This window comes from Epinephelus lanceolatus, chromosome 21 (assembly GCF_041903045.1).
Source record: "Epinephelus lanceolatus isolate andai-2023 chromosome 21, ASM4190304v1, whole genome shotgun sequence".
NCBI classification, from domain to species: Eukaryota; Metazoa; Chordata; class Actinopteri; order Perciformes; family Serranidae; genus Epinephelus; species Epinephelus lanceolatus.
The window spans coordinates 36033844-36054059 of record NC_135754.1 but is presented as its reverse complement, the minus strand read 5'-3'; the positions used below and the strand labels follow the sequence as shown (position 1 = coordinate 36054059).

The window sequence follows — 20216 nt, the reverse complement described above, 5'->3', positions numbered from 1 at the left end:
GTAATTTAATTTGGCACAAACATCTCTGTTGACTCAGCGATGACATGATTAGATTTAGGTGGTCAAAGGTCACTTTGAGTGAATATCCTCATATTTGGCACAAACGTACGTATGTTTTTGGCCATAACTCAAGAATTCGTTTTCTAATCATGACAAAACTTCACACAAATATCTAAGAGGATAAAATGATGAAGGTCAAAAGGTCAAAGGTCAGCTTGACTGTGACATCATCATGTTTTAACGTCATATCTCAGGAACAGAAGGGGAGACATTTGGTCAGATACTGAATTGGTGACTCTAATCTTGACACTGTGCTGATTGTATAGATCTTGTGTGTGTGTGAAGCATCCATGTTTTCACTGACATGGATGGAGACCGTCAGAGACACAGGACTGGTGGGCGGAGTCACACGACCACGGCGCGGTAATTGTAGTTGGCCTTATTATACAGGCGTCGTCAGAGATGAATCAGAGGGGGCAGATATGCAACAGGTTCTAGAAGTTATAGTTTCTGCTTCCTGTTGTCACTGATCAGTTATTACTTCTCCGTAATGAGCAGAAACATCAGTCGAGCCTCTCACATGTGAAAAAGGAAAAGACCTTTGTGAGGACATTATATATGTGGAACATTATATGATCTCACATGCTCTCTTGACGTACACATGAAGTCAGTGTGCGTGTGAAACAAATGAATTCATGATGCTCTTTGAGTTGATTTCCCTGAGAGGGTCGCTTGGTTGGTACAGGGTTTTTGTTTGTTTTTTGGACCTAATTAGGTCAGGTTGGTTTTGTGTGTGGCTGAACAGGCACTGAATACTGGAGTGAGTTTTTGGCATGCTGCATAGACGTCTCCTCATTTTTCTCCCTGCCATATTCATGGTGCTCGTCTCTTTGTCCCGTCTCATTTGCAGCAGTGAACTCTTCCTCCTGAATCCACTGAGACCAGTGAATAAATGGTGAAAATTGCAGCCTGTGAGCCGCACACTGTTGGATTAATTAACGATTGTTCCGCCTGTTGCATTCACCTCTGTGTTTCCTCTGAAGGACCTCTGACACACACACACACACACAAATGAAATCATCAGGCTCAGTCTTGTGTTATTGATACACCGTTTCTCTGTCTTCTCTTTGTCACTCTGTGCAGCTCGCTACGTGGGACTCAGTTCACGGACTGAACGGCAGTCTGAAGGAGAGCCGGATAGAGAACGGGATGCAGGGAGTGACGGTCAAAGTGGTCACTTTACTGGTAGGTGACTTCTGTGTTAAATAGTTTGAAACATTTACTGCCATCACCATCCACACAGACTTTTACTGACTCAAAGTTAATCACATTATTACACTCTGAGATTTGCCACCTGAAATCAGCTCAATTGTATGTAATGTTAGTGTTGCAGTGAAGGGCCTTTTTCAACATGCAAAGGATACGATACGATGTGTTGTGGTGTGAAACAGAATATAAAGCAAATAAAGAGAAACAACGATTAACGGGAGGATTCAAAGCAATAACAGAGTTTAATCCTGGGACACTGGATTCCTGGGATGCACTTCCAAATATATGAGGTAATACTTTCTTTGGATCGTCCGCCTACAGATAGCTTACGGAGCATTTGTGACATTTCAACAGCTCATTAGTTGAGATTCAACTGTTTTGTTTTGTCTGAAGATTCTTATCTTCAGAGTGTTTGTGATCATTCACCACGTATTCTCAGAATAATTTGGCTGAATTTAAATTGTTCACTTAACGTATGCTGCAAAGGCATATGTCAAGTCGCTTTGTGATTGTTTTGTCTCTTTTGGTCATTTTTTGCCGCCCTTTAATCGTATTGTGTCTACTTGCAGTTGTTTTATGTCTCTTTGTCGTCGTTATGTGTCTCTTTGCAGTTCCTTTGCATCACTTTGTGGGGTTTTTTGTGTCTCTTTGTGTCTCTTTGTGTTTTTGTGTCTCTTTATGATGTTTTTGAGTTTTTTTTGTGGTCTCAAGTCTCTCTGGTGTCTCTTCATGGTCTTTTTAAGTCTCTTTATGATCTTTTTATGACTCGTAGTTAGGGATGCACTGAAATGAAAATTTGCGGCCGAAGCCGAATATTATTAAACGCTTGGCCGAATACCGAATACCAAATACTGAATATCGTTGTTTAGTTTTTCATTCATTTTTGCAGATGAACCCCCTCCAAATTAGTGTTGTCACGGTACCAAAATTGGGACCCACGGCGCGATACCAATGAAAATATCATGGTTCTGAGTAGTATCACGATACCACAGCGAAAATGAGGCAGATGTGCCTTTTGTCATTTATAAAAAGATAAATCACTTTTCTATAATACATCACTGATATTTCAGTGGAATAAATTACTTATTGACTTATTCATACTTCAAAAACAGCATCAATAAGTGATTAACATAGGGGGGATCAAAATAAAATAAATAAATAAAATAAGAATCAACCAGCCACCCTCCTCCCCTGACAAGTAAAGAACAGTCCCTTCATAAGTAAAGAACAGTCCCTTCATAAGTAAAGAACAGTCCCTTCATAAGTAAAGAACAGTCCCTAAAGTGCGGTGAGGTTTGTGGGCCGTGAACGGCTCGTTTCTCCTCTGACACATCACATACCTGTGTTCGGCTGGCTCGGATGTTCAGGTACTTCTGGGCAGTCCACACGCCAAGAAGAGGATATTATTGGAGCCGACTTCTCCGTTGCCGGTAAGCCGATGGCCGCCATATTTGACAGGAATACATTCCTGTCTGTGTCTGTGACCCCCGTTCAACCCACAATCGGTGGGATTCGCCTTTTGTTTCTGCTGCTGGTTGGAACCTGTAGGCTGCTCGCACAGCGTGCTGAATGATTTAAGCCTATTTTGCTCGCTCAAAACTATTTTTATTCGCAAATGCGAGTGTGGCGACATTGTACTCCGCCCGTCACGGCACGCTGTTTGATTGCATTATCAAAACACGCCGCTATTATTCGGCCTTGCTTTTAACTTATTCCACTGAATACTGAATGTGTGTTTTTTTGCAATATTTGGCCGAATATATTCGGTTACCGAATATTCGGTGCATCCCTACTCGTGGTTTCTTTGGCGACGTTTTGTTCCTCTTTGTGGTCTTTTGGAGTCTCTTTTTGTGTCTCCTTGTGGTCTCTATGTGTCTCTTTGTGTTTTTGTGTCTCCTTGTGGTCTTTTTGAGTCTCTGATGTTTTTGAGTTTCTTTGTGTTTCTTTGGTGTCTCTTCATGGTCTTTTTGGGTCACTTTGTGGTCTTTTGGAGTCTCTTTTTGTGTCTCTTTGAGATACTTGTCTGTCCCCTTTGTCATTTTTTTGCCGCCCTTTAATCATATTGTGTCTCCTTGCGGTTGTTTTATGTCTCTTTGTAGTCGTTATGTGTCTCTCTGTGGTTGTTTACTGGTTTTTGTAGGAATTATGTGTGTCTTTGCAGTTCCTTTGCATCGCTTTGTGTCTGTTTGTGGTCTTTTTGCAAGTCTTTATGATGCTTTTGAGTTTTTTTGTGGTCTTGAGTCTGTAGTTGTTTGGTGTCTCTTCATAGTCTTTTTGGTCTCTTTGTGGTCTCTATGTGTCTCTTTGTGTTTTTAGTGTCTCTTCATGTCTCTTTCTGGTCTCTTTGTGGTCTCTGTGTGGGGGTTTCTGCATCTATATGGTGTTTTTGAGTTTCTTTGTGGTTCTGAGCCTATTGTGGTCTTTGTGACCCTCTTTGTGGCCTCTGAGTCTCTTCCTCATTACTATGTGTTAACTTGAGTGACATTTTGCAAGTGAAGGCCATGGGGCCCCGACACCTTAGGCCCCTGAGCTTGTGCCCTGTAGGTTTGACTAAATAATTCTAAGAACGTGTCGATACATTCAGATCAGTTAATTTAATAATCCCCCCACTGATACCTGAGAAAATCTACGTTCACATTTAACATCAAACTGAACCTCAGTAAACCCTGCATTAATAACATGTTGCCAGAATAAAACCTTGAAGCTACGTGTTCAGACTGAAAGTGTGTGTGTTTAAAATGATCAGCGTTGGTGTGTGTGTGTGTCGCCCTCAGTGGGAGTATATCTCAGTCAGAGATTACAGTCTTGAGACTCGATGAGAGAAAATACAATCTGTGCTGTTTGCTCCACTCTGTCAATTTAGTTCTTTAAACATGAGTTCAGTTCTTGATGTTACAGAAATAATCCCACACTCCACAGAAGAAAATACACTTCAATGAATCCACAGAAAAATCCCTCAGTCAATAAAGAAAAACTCCTTCATACAGCTCAGTGTGTTTCTGAGAGTTTTTATTATCGCTGCTGATTCGTCTCCTCTCACTGTCTCACCACACAAACTTTCCCCTGCAACACTTTTTTCCTGAGAGGGCATCGATCCAGCACCACAGCGTAAGCAGCGCCTCCGGTCAGTGTGATTAGTTTAAGAGATACAAACAGCAGAGCGTTTTTGGGCCGTGATCCCACGGCAGCAGCAGGTTGTGCCAGAGCTTCCTCCTGTGCTGGCGCAGCACCGCCGAGACGCAGCTCTAACCAAGCGAGACTAATACCTTCACCCTGCCGCTGATCCCCTGCAGCTGCAACACTTCCAGCTCTGAACGCTGCCAGCTACCAGCACCAACACAACCACACAAAAACACACACACATAAACACACAAACACACAGACACACACTGCCTGTGAACGCCTCTCTGCAGAGAAACTTTAGACTTTAATGCACTGTTTCTGTCAGGAAACATCATCATAGGAAAGGCAACGATTAGTGATCTTCATTTGTCTCTTTGTGGTCTTTTTGAGTCTCTCTGTGGTCTTATTTGTCTCTTCTCAGTCTTTTTGTGTCTCTTTGTGGTCTTTTTTGTTTCTTTTTGGTCTTTCCAGTCTCTCTGAGGTCCTATGTGTCTTTGAGTCTCTCTGTGGACTTATTTGTCTCCTCAGTCTTTCTGTGTCCCTTTGTGGTCTTTATGTGTCTCTTTGTTGTTGTGTTTTGAGTATCTTTTTGGTCTTGTCAGTCTCTTTGTGGTCCTATGTGTCTTTGTCTTTTTGAGTCTCTCTATGGACTGTTTTGTCTCTTCTCAGTCTTTTTTTGTCTCTTTGTGGTCTGCTTGTGCCTCTTTGTGGTCTTTCTGAGTCTCTTTCTGGTCTTTTTGAGTCTCTGTGGTCTTTTTTGTCTCTTTGCGATCTTCTTGTGTCTCTTTGTGGTCTTTTTGAGTCCCTTTGTAGTATTTTCGAGTCTATTTGTTGTCTTTTTGTGTCTCTGTGGTCTTTTTGAGTCTCTCTGTGGTCTTTTTTTTGTCTCTTTGTGGTCTTTTTGAGTCTCTGTGGTCTTCTTTGTCTCTTTGCAATCTTCTTGTGTCTCTTTGTGGTCCCTCTGTAGACTGTTTTGTCTTGTTGTAGTATTTTTGAGTTTATTTGTGGTCTTTTTGTGTCTCTTTGTGGTCCTATGTGTCTTTTCGAGTATCTCTGTAGACTGTTCTGTCTCTTCTCAGTCTTTTTGAGTCTCTTTGTGGTCTTTTTTGTCTCTGTGGTCTTTCCAGTCTCTTTGTGGTCTTTTTTGTTTCGTTTTGGTCTTTCCAGTCTCTTTGTGGTCTTTTTGTGTCTCTTTGTGGTCCTGTGTGTCTTTGAGTCTCTCAGTGGACTTATTTGTCTCTTCTCAGTCTTTCTGAGTCTCTTTGTGGTCTTTTTTGTCTCTTTGTGGTCTGTTTGTGCCTCGTCGTGGTGTTTTGAGTCTCTCTGTGGACTGTTTTGTCTCTTTGTAGTATTTTTGTGTCTCTGCGGCTTCTTGTGTCTCTTTGTGGTCTTTTTGAGTCCCTCTGTAGACTGTTTTGTCTCGTTGTAGTATTTTCGAGTCTATTTGTGGTCTTTTTGTGTCTCTTTGTGGTCCTATGTGTCTTTCCGAGTATCTCTGTAGACTGTTCTGTCTCTGTTCCATCTTTTTGTGTCTCTTTGTGGTCTTTTTGAGTCTCTGTGGTCTTTTTTCTGGCACCTTGGTGGTCTTTGTGTTTGTGTTTCTTATGGATCATACTTCACAATTTTCAGTAACAACCTTTGAAGAATATTATACCCATTCCTTTCATGTCCTGGTCTGTGAGTACATTATTAACATGTTGTATTTATTCTAACCTTTTCTTTTACTCTCCGTTTGTCTCCTGTTTAAATGTGTTGCAGCACAGGACCCTGATTTCTTCTCATTTACTGTGAACGTTCACCAAACACACTCTGTTTGTCTGTGCTCTGTGGTTGAAGCTGCAGTTTGTTGAACACACAGTGAAGTAACTCCGAGGCTTTTATCCTCGCTTACACCCCCACCTCTCTGCCTCTCTGTCTCTGTCGCTCTGCAGGAGGATCCTTTCGTCATGGTGGCAGAGAACATCCTGGGGCAACCCAAGAGATATAAAGGCTTCTCCATCGACGTCCTGGACGCCCTCGCCAAAATCCTGGGCTTCAAATATGAGATCTACCAGGTGGGACTGACCTGACTGACTGACTGACTGACTGACTGACACGCCTGCAGGTTGAATTCAGGTGTTATTAAATGTCACAGTCACACAGTTAAGAAGAATAAAGGAGCTCTTTGCTTTACTCGCTGAGCTAGAGGCCGCCCCATCAGAAAAGATTTTTTGGAACTTTCAAAATACAGTATCAAAAGAAAGCATCAGAGTGTGACACATACAAATGACACACTGAAAAATCTAGTGCAAATGACGTGACGTGAAGGCAAATATTCACAAAACTGATTATCTAAATAACAGGAAACAGCAGCTTAAGTGACGGGAAGCCCCTCTGAATGTGTGTGTGTGTGTGTGTGTGTGTGTGTGTGAAAGATTGTGGGCGTGTCACATATTCGGGACCATATGCTGTTTGTTTTTTGAGGAAGAAATCTTTGACATGTATCGTTCCATTTTAAAAAATATATAAATACAAAGAATTTAGTTTTTGTTTGTTTGTCTGTGGAAATTGGAGAGATAAAATAATATTAATTGGGAAAAAGGCTTTTATGTCCTTGTCACAATAATCATAGCACCTAAATATATTTATATACAAATATTTACTGAAACTACAATCTGAGAAAATAAATTAAAATTAAAAAAAAAAAAAAATGCGAGCAGAGATTTCATCAGCTCACATCATCCGTCTGTACCAAAGGAAACAAGAATGTGGTCGCAGAGCTGACACATTTTTTAACTGTATACTGGCACAGTGTAAAGTGAGATGGTGTCCACATATGTCTGTGGGCGCTTCCAGAGCCACGTTAGCCAGTCATGTCATGCTCTGATTGGCTGGTTTGCAGGCGTGAGTCGTAGCAGCAGTCACATTGTGAGAATTTGTTTTCTGAACCTGTTTGTGTTCTTCAGAGCTGATGATTGGCTGCTGGCGGACGTGTGTCACATTGAAACTGTGGACATGTTGAAGCTTGAGTGTTGGATGAATAACTACAGCTCTCAATTTAGTTTCTCAGGAGGTTCAGACTCTGACATGATGGACTTTAGGATTTTAGTTTGAGTCTTTTTGCTGTTGTTGAGATGAGCTCCTGAACTCACTGAGCCTCATTCATCTCTCCTCCAGGTGGCGGACAGTAAATATGGATCTCAGCTTCCCAACGGCTCGTGGAACGGGATGATCGGTGATCTCATCAACAAGGTAAAGTTACAGTTTACGTTAAGCCAAACATCAGACCAGACCAGTGTACCACATATTTCCATGTGTCACATGTGAAACATCATGACACCCTGTCCCAACAGAAAACTAGCATCTGACCATCATGTTCCATCATGTAACATCAGAGCTTTTTGTCCGCACTGAATCCATGGGTCCAGGACGCTGGTGTTCACGGTGCTGTACCGACGTAGTGCTTTTATTTTGAAAGAGGCTGTATGCAAACTGTGCATTTCCTGTGAAAACAGAAGTGTATTTTGAAAACAGACAATGCATGTAACAGGCTGAAGTTGACACGGCGTCCCAGAACGTCAACATCCAACACACCCAGGGTACCTTGGACGTCATATGTGGACGTGGAAAGTCCATGAGCAAACGTGGACATGTGACGAGGTCGGAGTGAGAATGAGTTGGGCTCAGATTTAGTCAGTCAGTTCTGTCTCTGCTGTTCAGGGGACTGATTACATTGTTTTGTTCAGAGTAATTAGTGTCAAAATTAAATTAAAATCAGCAGAAAAAAATCAATTGAAACACTGAACTTTAAATTTTAAAAAACACTGGGAGCTCTCTGAGGCGGCTCTCACCCCTTAAAGGTGCAAAATGGTTTAGTTCGCCCTGCGCTGGGATTTGTCTCTAAGCACAGCTAAAGCTGAGTGAGTGACTGCTGCTGGAGCACAAACGTAGACTGTCATGTCTTTCTCCATGATATGGAAACTGGGGTTCCAAAAAACAGAAGTAAATAAGGGGCCCCACAGAGACTCTGCATAGAGTACGCCCCTGCTGCTGGTCACCATCCACCCTTTCTTAGTAACACAAATCAAAACATAAAATCTCTTATCCACCTGTCTTCCTCTGCTTCCTCCTCCAGAGAGCCGACCTGGCGGTGTCAGCCATCACCATCACGCCTGAGAGAGAGAACGTGGTCGACTTCAGCAAGCGTTACCTTGACTACAGCGTCGGCATCCTGCTGCGAAAACCCGAAGAGAAGATTAACATCTTCTCTCTGTTTGCACCGTTCGACCTCGCCGTCTGGGCCTGCATCGCCGCCGCCATCCCCGTGGTGGGAGTGCTCATCTTCCTGCTCAACAGGCTGCAGGCACTGCGCTCCTCTACCCAGAATGCACCGCCAGGACAGCCCCCCAACGGCAGCGTGGGGTCGGGCTCTCTGCACAGCGCCATCTGGATCGTTTACGGAGCGTTCGTCCATCAAGGTGAGAGAAAAGATGGTGATGGAAGAAACACAAAGTAAGACGGTGAAGATGTTAGAGAAAGAACTGCAGGGTCACAGGTTCGATCCCAGCTGTAACTGAAGTGTTCAACACTGTCCCTGCTCGTTACTTTAAAGGGACAGTTCACCCCAAAAATAAGAACACATATTTCTCCTCTTACCTGTGCTGCTGTTTGTCAGTGTCGATAGATATAATGAGACTCCTGGTCTCTACTTTTTGTGAAGCCCCGACCTCACCTGAGCGCTGTGGGGGGGACACGCCGATAAAATGTCCTGAACACAGGAAATAATAAAATGATGAATGAGAAGGATCACTGCTGAATGAGTCTGTGCATGTTTTTATTCAGAGTATATCTTTAAGTTTCCTGACTGAACAGCGACACAGTTCACAGGTTTGATTCCTGCAGCAGCGGCGTCTCACTGTGCCGCTGGGACGATGATCTGATTCCCGCTCTCTGGGAATCACTCTGGATATGAAACAGGAGCTGAAAGTGGGAAAGAGTGGCGCTCTGTTTGAGATGTTCTCACAGTTTAGCGGCTCGGCTGTTTGGCTGAAATCAATCAGGGCTGATCACAGCAAAGGGAAGATTATCTGCCTTGTAAAGACGGATTTCAGTTTGATTTGGGGGAGTTTTAATTCAGAGCTGTTACACGGATTACACAGCGACAGAAGAGGGGAAACAATAATCACAGGAGGATTTGTAGTGTCTGAAATATTTAGCAGAGAAGCAGAAACAAGGACATAAAACTTTAAAGTGCTTAAATGAATTAGGGGGAGGCTTAGATTACTGAGCAGAGAGCTCCAGGAAATGTCACAGTGAAGTCATGAACGTAGGTTTCTGAGCGGGTGGAGGTGTGTAGATCCATGTGTGTGTGTGTGTTATGGTTAAACTGATGATGGTTACAGCACTAACACAGAATAGTAACACTGCAGTTTGGTGTGAGGATAAAACACAGCAGTAAAGCTGTCTTTAGATGAGGAGAGATGACCACCTCAGACTCACTCACACTGTACTTCTGTGTTTGTGAGGACTCTGGCCTCTTTCTGAAACCTTATTCACAAAATGACTACAAAGAGAAACAAAATGTTTCCGAATAAACACAAAATGAGACAAAGCAACAAAACCAAAAAAACAAGACAAAAATTACCCCAGAGACCCAAACAACTACAAAAAGACCAAAACAGCCACAAAGACACACAAAATGACCACAAGAGACACATAAAATGACCAGAAAGAGATGGGAAGGAATTGCTGAGTCACAAAACGACTACAAAAATGGGAAAAACAACTACAAAGAGAAACAAAATGTTTACAAATAAACACAAAATGAGACAAAGCAACAAAACAAAAAAAAAAAGACAGAAATTACCCCAGAGATCCAAACAACTACAAAGACCAAAACAGCCACAAAGACACACAAAATGACCACAAAGAGACACAAAATGACCAAAAAGACCAAAACAGCCACAAAGAGACACAAAATGACCAGAGACACAAAATGACCACAAAGACACACAAAATGACCAGAGACACAAAATGACCACAAAGACACACAAAATGACCACAAAGACACACAAAATGACCAGAGACACAAAATGACCAGAAAGAGACATAAAATGACTACAAAGAGAAACAAAATGACCACAAAAAGACACAAAACAACTACAAAGAGAAACAAAATGTTTACAAATAAACACAAAATGAGACAAAGCAACAAAACAAAAAAAAAAGACAGAAATTACTCCAGAGATCCAAACAACTACAAAGACCAAAACAGCCACAAAGACACACAAAATGACCACAAAGAGACACAAAATGACCACAAAGACACACAAAATGACCACAAAGAGACACAAAATGACCACAAAGAGACACAAAATGACCAAAAAGACCAAAACAGCCACAAAGAGACACAAAATGACCACAAAGACACACAAAATGACCAGAGACACAAAATGACCACAAGAGACACACAAAATGACCAGAGACACAAAATGACCAGAAAGACACACAAAATGACCAGAAAGAGACATAAAATGACCACAAAGAGACACAAAATGACTACAAAGAGACACAAAATGACCACAAAAAGACACAAAATGACCACAAGAGACACAAACGACTACACAGAGACACAAAATGACCACAAAGAGAAACAAAATGACCACAAAATGATCACAAAGAGACACAAAATGACCAGAAAGAGGCACAAAATGACCACAAAGAGAAACAAAATGACCACAAAATGATCACAAAGAGACACAAAATGACCAGAAAGAGACACAAACGAATACAAAGAGACACAAAATGACCACAAGAGGCACAAAATGACCACAAAGAGAAACAAAATGACCACAAAGAGACACAAACGAATACAAAGAGACACAAAATGATCACAAAGAGACACAAAATGACCACAAAGAGACACAAAATGACCACAAAGAGACACAAAATGATCACAAAGAGGCACAAAATGACCACAAAAAGACCAAAACAGCCACAAAGACACACAAAAGACCACAAAGAGACACAAAATGACCACAAAAAGACCAAAACAGCCACAAAGACACACAAAAGACCACAAAGAGACACAAAATGACCACAAAGAGGCACAAAATGACCAGAAAGAGACACAAAAGACCACAAAAAGACCAAAACAGCCACAAAGACACACAAAAGACCACAAAGAGACACAAAATGACCACAAAAAGACCAAAACAGCCACAAAGACACACAAAATGACCACAAAGAGACACAAAATGACCACAAAGAGGCACAAAATGACCAGAAAGAGACCAAAACAGCCACAAAGACACACAAAATGACCACAAAGAGACACAACCCAACAAAAAATAAAAGACAGTGGTTGATGAAGACAACTTCTCTGTGACTGATGAGAAATGTTCTTCGGAAATGTTCCAAAATTGTCCTCACTTAATGAAACGTCCTCATTTTTCAAAAATGTCATTAGTTTCCAAACATGTACGCCCTTTTTAGAAATGTCCTCTCTTCTTAAAACATCTGTATGTTTTTGAGACCCCACCCCCCTCCAAAATGTCCCCTGCAGGACTTCTCACAGTCATCAGCAGATTGAATATAAGACAGCAGCTGATGAAGACAAGTTCACTGTGACTGATGAGACATGTTCTTTAGAAATTTCCCCAAATTGTCCTCACTTATCAAAAAAGTCCACATTTCCAAAAATGTCCTTACTTAATGAAACGTCCTCATTTTTCAAAAATGTCATTAGTTTCCAAACATGTACGCCCTTTTTAAAAACGTCCAACCCTTTTTAAAATCGTCCTCACAGTGAAGGTCTCAAACCACTCCGTCCTCACAAAGACAGAATGACACACCAAACCTGAAACATGCGTGTCCTCGTCCACAAACCCAAGTGGATCCACACACACTTTGACAAACACACACCAGCATGGACACACACATACACACACTGTTTCCCAGCAGAGGCACCCAGCTGCATCTATTATGGTCTGGCAGGTTGCCTGGGAAACCTTTTAGGCCTAACAGGTTGTGATTAGATGCAGCCGTGCAGCCGCTCTGCTCACTGTGATGAAGCACCGCTCTCACCTGCTGCTGGTATCAGGCGACAGGTGGCCTCCTGGTGACCGAGAGCGACCTGTAACTGAGAGGTCACAGGTCTGATCCCCGCAGCACGTGTCTGCTTGCTGTGTGTGTGATCAGTATTTAACAGCTCTGAGAACAGTTTGAAAACACCTGTAAATCTCTCTGTTGAGTGATGATGTGGACATAATGGTCATCTGTGTGTGTGTGTGTGTGTGTGTGTGTGTGTGTGTGTGTAGGTGGGGATGGTGTGGTCGGCTCCGTGGCTCTGAGGATCGTGATGGGCAGCTGGTGGCTCTTCACGCTCATCGTGTGTTCGTCGTACACCGCCAACCTGGCAGCGTACCTCACTGTGTCACGCATGGACCATGCAATACGGTAAGGTTCACACACACACACACACACACACACACACACACACAGATTTGTATGACTGAGCTCACCCTGACATTAACAGTTTACTGCGTGTCTGCAGACAGGAGCGGTGTAAATATGAATGAATTATTCAGAGATGAACAGATGATGCTCTCTGAACAGACACCAGCAGTGTCTAAACTGTTTCAGTTGCTTGATGACACTTGGCTGAAACTTTACTTGTTGTCAGAGTCATAACTCCAATCACAAGTCATATCAGTGGTATCAACATCTCCAATATCCACCGTTTATAGATGATATAAAAATGTGTTTGTGTAGCATCTGATCATGGCTCAGTTTCAGGTGAAGTATCAAACTGATCCAGGTGTGTGTTGTGTGTTCAGTGCTAAGAAACGTTTCATGACACAGATTTGCTAAAATGTAAAGAGAAAGGCTGCAGACTGAAAACATGAAGGTGTGGACAGATTTGGAGACGTTCACTGAGGTTCAGTTTTGACCGAGCTTGAGATTTTTAGCAATCCTCTAAGTTTAGTGCAGCTCCACTGTGCCACATGGATCTGATGAACTTGGGTACGACATCAAGTTTGATGTCTGCAGACTGTGCGATGACAGCGCCTACTGAATCACAGGCTACGATGTACGATGCAACAGCTTCACATACTGAGTGCACAAGGATGGTACACAGGTTATTACTTCTCCAACTGTGAAGCACAGCATAGAGGCTCACATTATTAAAATTATTATTATCAATAATATAATCAGGAAAATGTCTGAAAAAAATGTTCATAAAGTCTCAGAAAATGTTTTGATAAAATTTCCCAAAAACATTAAAATGTCCTAAAAAATGTTGATGAAATGTCCGAAAATATTTTTCAAAAGTTAGAAAAAATGTTGATGAAATGTCCGAAAATATTTTTCAAAAGTTAGAAAAAATGCTGATGAAATGTCCGAAAATATTTTTCAAAAGTTAGAAAAAATTTTGATGAAATGTCCAAAAATATTTTTCAAAAATTAGAAAAAATATTGATGAAATGTTAGAAAAAATGTTGATGAAATGTCCGAAAATATTTTTCAAAAGTTAGAAAAAATATTGATGAAAAGTTAGAAAAAATGTTGATGAAATGTCCAAAAATATTTTTCAAAAGTTAGAAAAAATTTTAATGAAATGTCCAAAAATATTTTTCAAAAGTTAGAAAAAATTTTGATGAAATGTCCAAAAATATTTTTCAAAAATTAGAAAAAATATTGATGAAATGTTAGAAAAAATGTTGATGAAATGTCCGAAAATATTTTTCAAAAGTTAGAAAAAATGTTGATGAAATGTCCAAAAATATTGTTAGAAAGTTAGAAAAAAAAATTGATGAAATGTCCGAAAATATTATTAAAATGTCCAAGAATAACCCAAAGTTCTGTGGGCACTATATACTGCAGTGTGTCTGTGTTTGCTAGCTGCTAGGTGTCTCATCTGGCAGCTGTAGTTCCACCTCTATATCCCTCTATGTTTCGACCTTCTTCACGCGATCATGAGCTATATCTGTTTGTTTGGGTTTAGCGCTGATCAGTGCATCATCTCATGCTGCCTTTCTATTGGTTGGTTAGTAGACATAGGTGGTAACAGCAGTCACACTGTCAGAATTTTATCCCAGGCTGTCTTTGATCGCAGACCGTGACAACAGCCATCCTTGAACCTCTCACTGTGCGACATAGGACCACTGTTTTAGAGCCACGTCCAAAGATATCGCCACGTTTCGTTACTGTTGGTCATCTTTCATCTGGGACAGCCCAAAATCACACAGTGGATACCAGGCTTAACTCAGGCCATTATAGGAGGCAGGTGAAGTCCACCACACTAGTGTACCATGTGACCCTCACAGACAGCTGAGTGTGTGTCGGCACCGTACAGCAGTAAATCAGACAGTAAATAAACAGTGAGCTGCTCTCTGCCGCTCCCTCTTCATCAGCTCGACTGGAGGAAGTTCATTTAGTCTTTATGACCTCTGAGGTCACAGTCTGGGCTCGGAGCTCTAACGCACAGCTGAGTGGAGTCCAACAGGACGAAGTTTATGATGTTCAGGCTTTTAGAGACTTCACAGTGTGCAGCTGATCCCCCAGGAGGAGGTGATATTTATCATCGATCCCTGTGGAGAAATCAGGTCATCGCAGCGGTGGAGGTAATTCAGCAGTCGACAGAGGATCTAATGAAACAGAAGGACACATACACAGTTTGATCAAAGGATCAGATGTTAAACACGAGATGTTTACTCTCTTTACACACCACACGTCCTGTCATTCTGAATTTGTCCTGGTGCTTTTGTGCGGCTCTTTGTTGGACAGTTGATAGTGAAGACGGAGAGAGAGGTGGGAGGACCTGCAACAAACGTCCCCGGCTGAAATCGAACTGCACACACTTATTGATCATCATTTGAAAAGCTCAGCATCTCTCTATTTATGCTCTCAACAAATAACTTAGGTGGGTAAGTTGGCGTGGCGTACTGATGGAGTTGATAGTGTTGTGTATGTGTTGTATATGTGTTGTATATGGTAGCTTTAAGTAAAATATTTGAGTCCTTCTTCCACCTCTGTCCAGTTGTTTCAAGCAGCTAACACAACTTTTCTCTGTAAGTCATTATTCAAACCTGATCAGCCTCTGTGGCGGTTCATTAGCAGAGAACGTGTTGGCTGTGTTCTGTCCACATGAAGCATCTCTGAGCGATGACCTGTCTTCTAAGCTTCCCTCCCAGCGAGATGACTGACTCAACCCAACATGTCCAACACTCCACAGCAGCATGCCGTTAATTGCTCATCAAACTCAGCACTTTCTCAGATATTTGTCTGATTGTTAATCTTCAGGAGGCACCTGAAAAAGATCCTCTCAGATCACCTCAAAAGAAAAGCTTCATATCATCTGTACCAGAACAAACCCACGAGTCAAAGGTGTGAAGTGGAAGAAGTTGAGCTGATGTAGTTATACATTTAGAGGATGGACGGTTCAAATTAAAAAAAGAAAAAAGCCCTTAGCTTGAATATTTCTCCATAAAGAAATGACACCACAGCGTCTGAGTTCAAGCATTTAATGCAATTGAAGAAGCAGAAAGTCTCTGCTCTGAACTCTCAGTCGGTCTCACATTTAACCCTCCTGTTGATAGCGGAGAACACGCTGACCTTAACTCTGCTTCTGTGGGAAGCTGTCGTGTTTTCTGCAGCGCTGCTGATGCTCTCAGTTAAAGAGAGGAAAGTTTTGAAGTGGTTAAAAGTTTAAATAGGATTTTTAGGATTTCATGTACAGCTTCACACAGTCTGGTGTCCTGAATAAAAACATATACATTTAGTGGAATTTACATGGATGTAACATGAAACCTCTGGAGGATGAAATATGTGTTTGCAGTGTTCCCAAATACCGCCTTTCAACCACTTATCCAAAGCCAGGTCTTGGGCAAAGCACCCCAGACGTCCCTCTCCCCAGCAACACTCCTGGAGGTCCCCGAGGTGTTCCTGGGCCAGATGAGATACGTAATCCCTCCAGTGTGTTCTGGGTCTGCCTCTGGGCCTCCTACCAGTGGGACGTGCCTGGAACATCTCTAACAGGAGGCGCCCGGGAGGATCCTGATCAAATGTTGAACCACCTCAACTGACCCCTTTCGACTCTGAGCTCCCTCTGGATGTCCAAGCTCCTTACCCTATCTCCAAGCAAGCCCACCCACCCTTAGGAAGAAACTCATTTCAGCAGTCAAGACAGCCCAACAACGTCCAGAGCTGTCAGCATCTCAGGGCAAATCTCATCCACACCTGGCGCCTTGCCAGTGGGGAGCTTTTTGACCACCTCAGCGACCTCTGCAAGAGTTTCCACGAGTCTTACGGCTCTGCCTTCTCCATGGAGGACGTGACAGCCAGGTTCAGGAGTTCCTGAAAGTGCTCCTTCCACCCCTCCACAGTATCCCCAGTCCCGGTCCTTCTCTGCTGAGGCTTCTGACAGTTTGCCAGAACTTCGTTGAGGCCAACCGAAGTCCTTCTCCACAGCCTCCCTGAACTCCTCTCACACTCGTGTTTTTGCTTCAGCGACTGCCGCAGCTGCAGCCAATCCGGCCAAATGGTACCGCAAGAGCCCCAAACGTAAATTGATCCCCTGCTGAAAATAAAGCAGGCAGGAGGGGTGGGGGATGGGTCCAACAACCCCTGATTTTCACCCAGGAAAGCAGTGTTCACTTCCTGTAAGACTGTAAAGCCAAACCCTGATCTTTTGTCCTAAACCCAACCATGTGTGTGTGTGTGTGTGTTGTTGAAGGGGAAAAAAAAAGTAAATTCATGTTGTTGTTCCGACGTAGTGCTTTTATTTTGAAAGAGACTGTATGCAAACTGTACATTTTCTGTGAAAACAGAAGTGTATTTTGAAAACAGACAATGCCTGTAACAGGCTGAAGTTGACACGGCGTCCCAGAACGTCAACAACCAACACACCCAGGGTACCTTGGACGTCATATGTGGACGTGGAAAGTCCATGAGCAAACGTCGATATGTGACGAGGTCGGAGTGAGAATGTGTTGAGTGAGCAGCTGTCTAAAAGTACAGCGTTAAAGACTCTCTTTCGTTCCCTGAGCTTCACTTTGCGCCACATGAACGTCCAATCTGCAGCTTTCATCACAGTGAATCACCTGAACCTGTGTCAGTTCAGATGGACTGCAATTTCATGTTCCAGACAGGCAGTGATAAACACAGACCTCCAGGTATGATTTGTGTTTTACAGGATAAAAACCTATAATTCCATCACCAGGAAAACAAGAAAAGTTACAGATAAAAACCTGTGGAAATGTTTCTAACCTGCCTCCACCATCTGCCACCTGTCTCTACGTGTTCCAATACCCACACTACCAAACCACTGAGCATAACAGAAAAGATCTACATGGTATGTCCCAATACATAGTGCATCAAATTTAGTATGCCAAAAATACCAGGACCAAGCTGCAATAATGGATCACCAGTTTGAGCAGTAATAATAGGAATATTAATGTTTAAGTGAACAAAATAATCATAAAGTTAACGCACAACAAAAAGGACAAAACTATAGAAATGACAATGACAGAGATGGTGAGGATAATATGTTAGAATCTACAATGAGTTCAGTTAGAACTTTAAAGTTAAAGTACACACATTGCAAAGTAACAACAGCAGAGCGCTCCGAGTTCATCTTCATCTCTGACGAACTCCACAACACAAAAATTCAAATATGTCTGAATACCCAAGACACCGTTACCAAAGATATGTCTGCCTATTGATGCATTAAAAAAAAAAAAAAAAATACAGTACACGACATTAACCTGTTACCCATGAATCCCTCTGCACTTATGTTGGCTAGCTAATGCAAAATCTCTGCAAGACACTTATCCACAATGACGGGGTGAACTAGTTAGCTAACATTTAGGTGACATATTTGTTAGTTAATAAGTTAGCTTTATTATTATTATTCCACATATACAGGTATTCTTGAAGATCATTTTGTAACTTTTAACCTTAACAGAGGCTTAAAGTTAACTTTTAAATTTTACCGTAACCAAGGGTGAAGCTAACGCACCTAGCCACGCTACAACTGCTGCTTACTGAGCAGCTACAGGTAAACGAGAGAAGACCCAAAAATTCGGAGAACTATCTGTTAGTGAAACTCAGTTTTTTACAGTAAATGTAGGAGGACGTCTCTGCTCCATCTCTCGTTAAGCTCAAGTGTCCTTGGCCTGAAAAACGTTGAAGATTTAGATCGATATTTTGCACCTGCTACATTTAATCTCCAAACATTCTTTTTTACCTCTTAAATGATTCTTGATTTACGTCGTGAAAGATAATTTATTATAAGAATTGTAAAAATTCCCGTTTATCAAGCATAGATTTGGCATATTGCACTTGATTATATGTGGTAGTACAACTTATCAACTTGCTAGGGCGCTAGCTAGCTAACGCTGTTTGCTTATTAACACCTTGATCATAATAGAACATGTTAACTTTAACCTTTGCCCACTTTAGAAATGCCACCACAAGAAAACAACCTTTGCTGACGTTAACTTACAGCCAATAACTTGTTTAGATCAGTTCCCATCTGCACCCAGGCAGGGAAAATGAAAGGCTCGCTAACATTAGCGATGTAGCTAACCAGTATGAAAAGCACGCCAGCTATGGGTGATCACTGACAGGTAGAAACAAACATGTATGATCCATTGTTCGTCTGATGATCTAAACATTCTTGGTTCTTGACCCCAGCTGGCATACAGACAGATGTGTTTGGATATGTTTTTGATGACAGATGGAAATTTTAATGAAATGAATAGTTATAAAAGAACAGTTTAGTCCACATTCACTTCGCTACCAGTGTTAATTTTGGTTGATTTTTGCCTCACGAGGGACAGGCTGGTAAACTCCAGTAAATAGTCAGCACCAGGATGGTGATAATGATGTTCATTTGAACTCACCAAATCTAACCTGGAGATATTCTGATGTAAATCTGTAAGCCCCCAGTCTGGTGACGTCATCTTAATATTTTCTTTCTAAAACTTCCATCAGAGCCGCAGTGGATGTTTTACAGCTGGTTTCAACAGGCTGAGATTTTTTTGATCAAAACTAAAAAATGTAATAAATAAATAAAAGTGCTTTGAGTGATAGATATTGTCTCCACTTCTTCATGTTTGAAGCTCTTTTTAATCCATAAATATTGCAGCGTGACAGTAATGTAAAGTGTGTGTTCATTAAACCCAGCTGGGTGTCGAGGTGTAAGTGGTGTCAACAGGGCTGATGAGTTTTGGCCTCCCGGCCAGCGTTACAGGCAGACGATCAAAAGAAGCATTTTATTTCTCCCCTTTTTTGTTTCACCCCCAACTAAAACCCCAAAGAGTGGAAGAATATCAAAGTCCGAAGCATCTTTTTATCTTTGATTCAACCATCATGCCCCCCCTGTGTGTGTGTGGGCCCGCTGGATTACACGACGCTCAGCTTAGATTTCATGTTCAAAGAGCCAACAGCTCTATTTAGAGTCCAGACCGAGACACACAGGCCTCTGAGGCCAAACCAACGTCCTGCCAGAGAGCAGTGTCTGATTGGCACAGCCTTTTTGTGTTCATATTTCAGCTCCAACGTCATTCGTGAACATTACAGAGGGCACTGAAGGCAGCGTCGGGACTTTAAAGTCATCGCCCCGCCGGGACTGCACCAAAAAGCTGTGCACAAATTTCAGACAGGAAGAAAACACAAACACAAAAAGCAGACAAAATAATTTCTTTCTCTCCATGCATCTTGGTCAGAGTTGGAGTTTCTGAGCTCCAGCAGTGAGAAGAAGTGAAGTTCTGATTTTTCCCGGACCTCACCTTCCTGCCCAGACTGTTCACATTCATGTCTGAAGTATTCAACATCAGTGT

The 20216-nt window shown here is 42.0% G+C and overlaps 1 protein-coding gene across 2 annotated transcripts in view; it reads left to right on the top strand.

Annotated features, from left to right (window-relative positions):
- The window catches only part of grid1b (glutamate receptor, ionotropic, delta 1b), an 860177-nt gene that overhangs the window by 787411 nt on the left and 52550 nt on the right, over positions 1-20216 (top strand). For both annotated transcript variants that reach the window (XM_033611152.2, XM_033611151.2), the window contains exons 9-13: positions 1144-1245; positions 6324-6446; positions 7549-7623; positions 8507-8849; positions 12690-12828. In XM_033611152.2, the coding sequence (XP_033467043.1) occupies positions 1144-1245; positions 6324-6446; positions 7549-7623; positions 8507-8849; positions 12690-12828 (782 nt within the window). The remainder of the gene's footprint in view (positions 1-1143; positions 1246-6323; positions 6447-7548; positions 7624-8506; positions 8850-12689; positions 12829-20216) is intronic.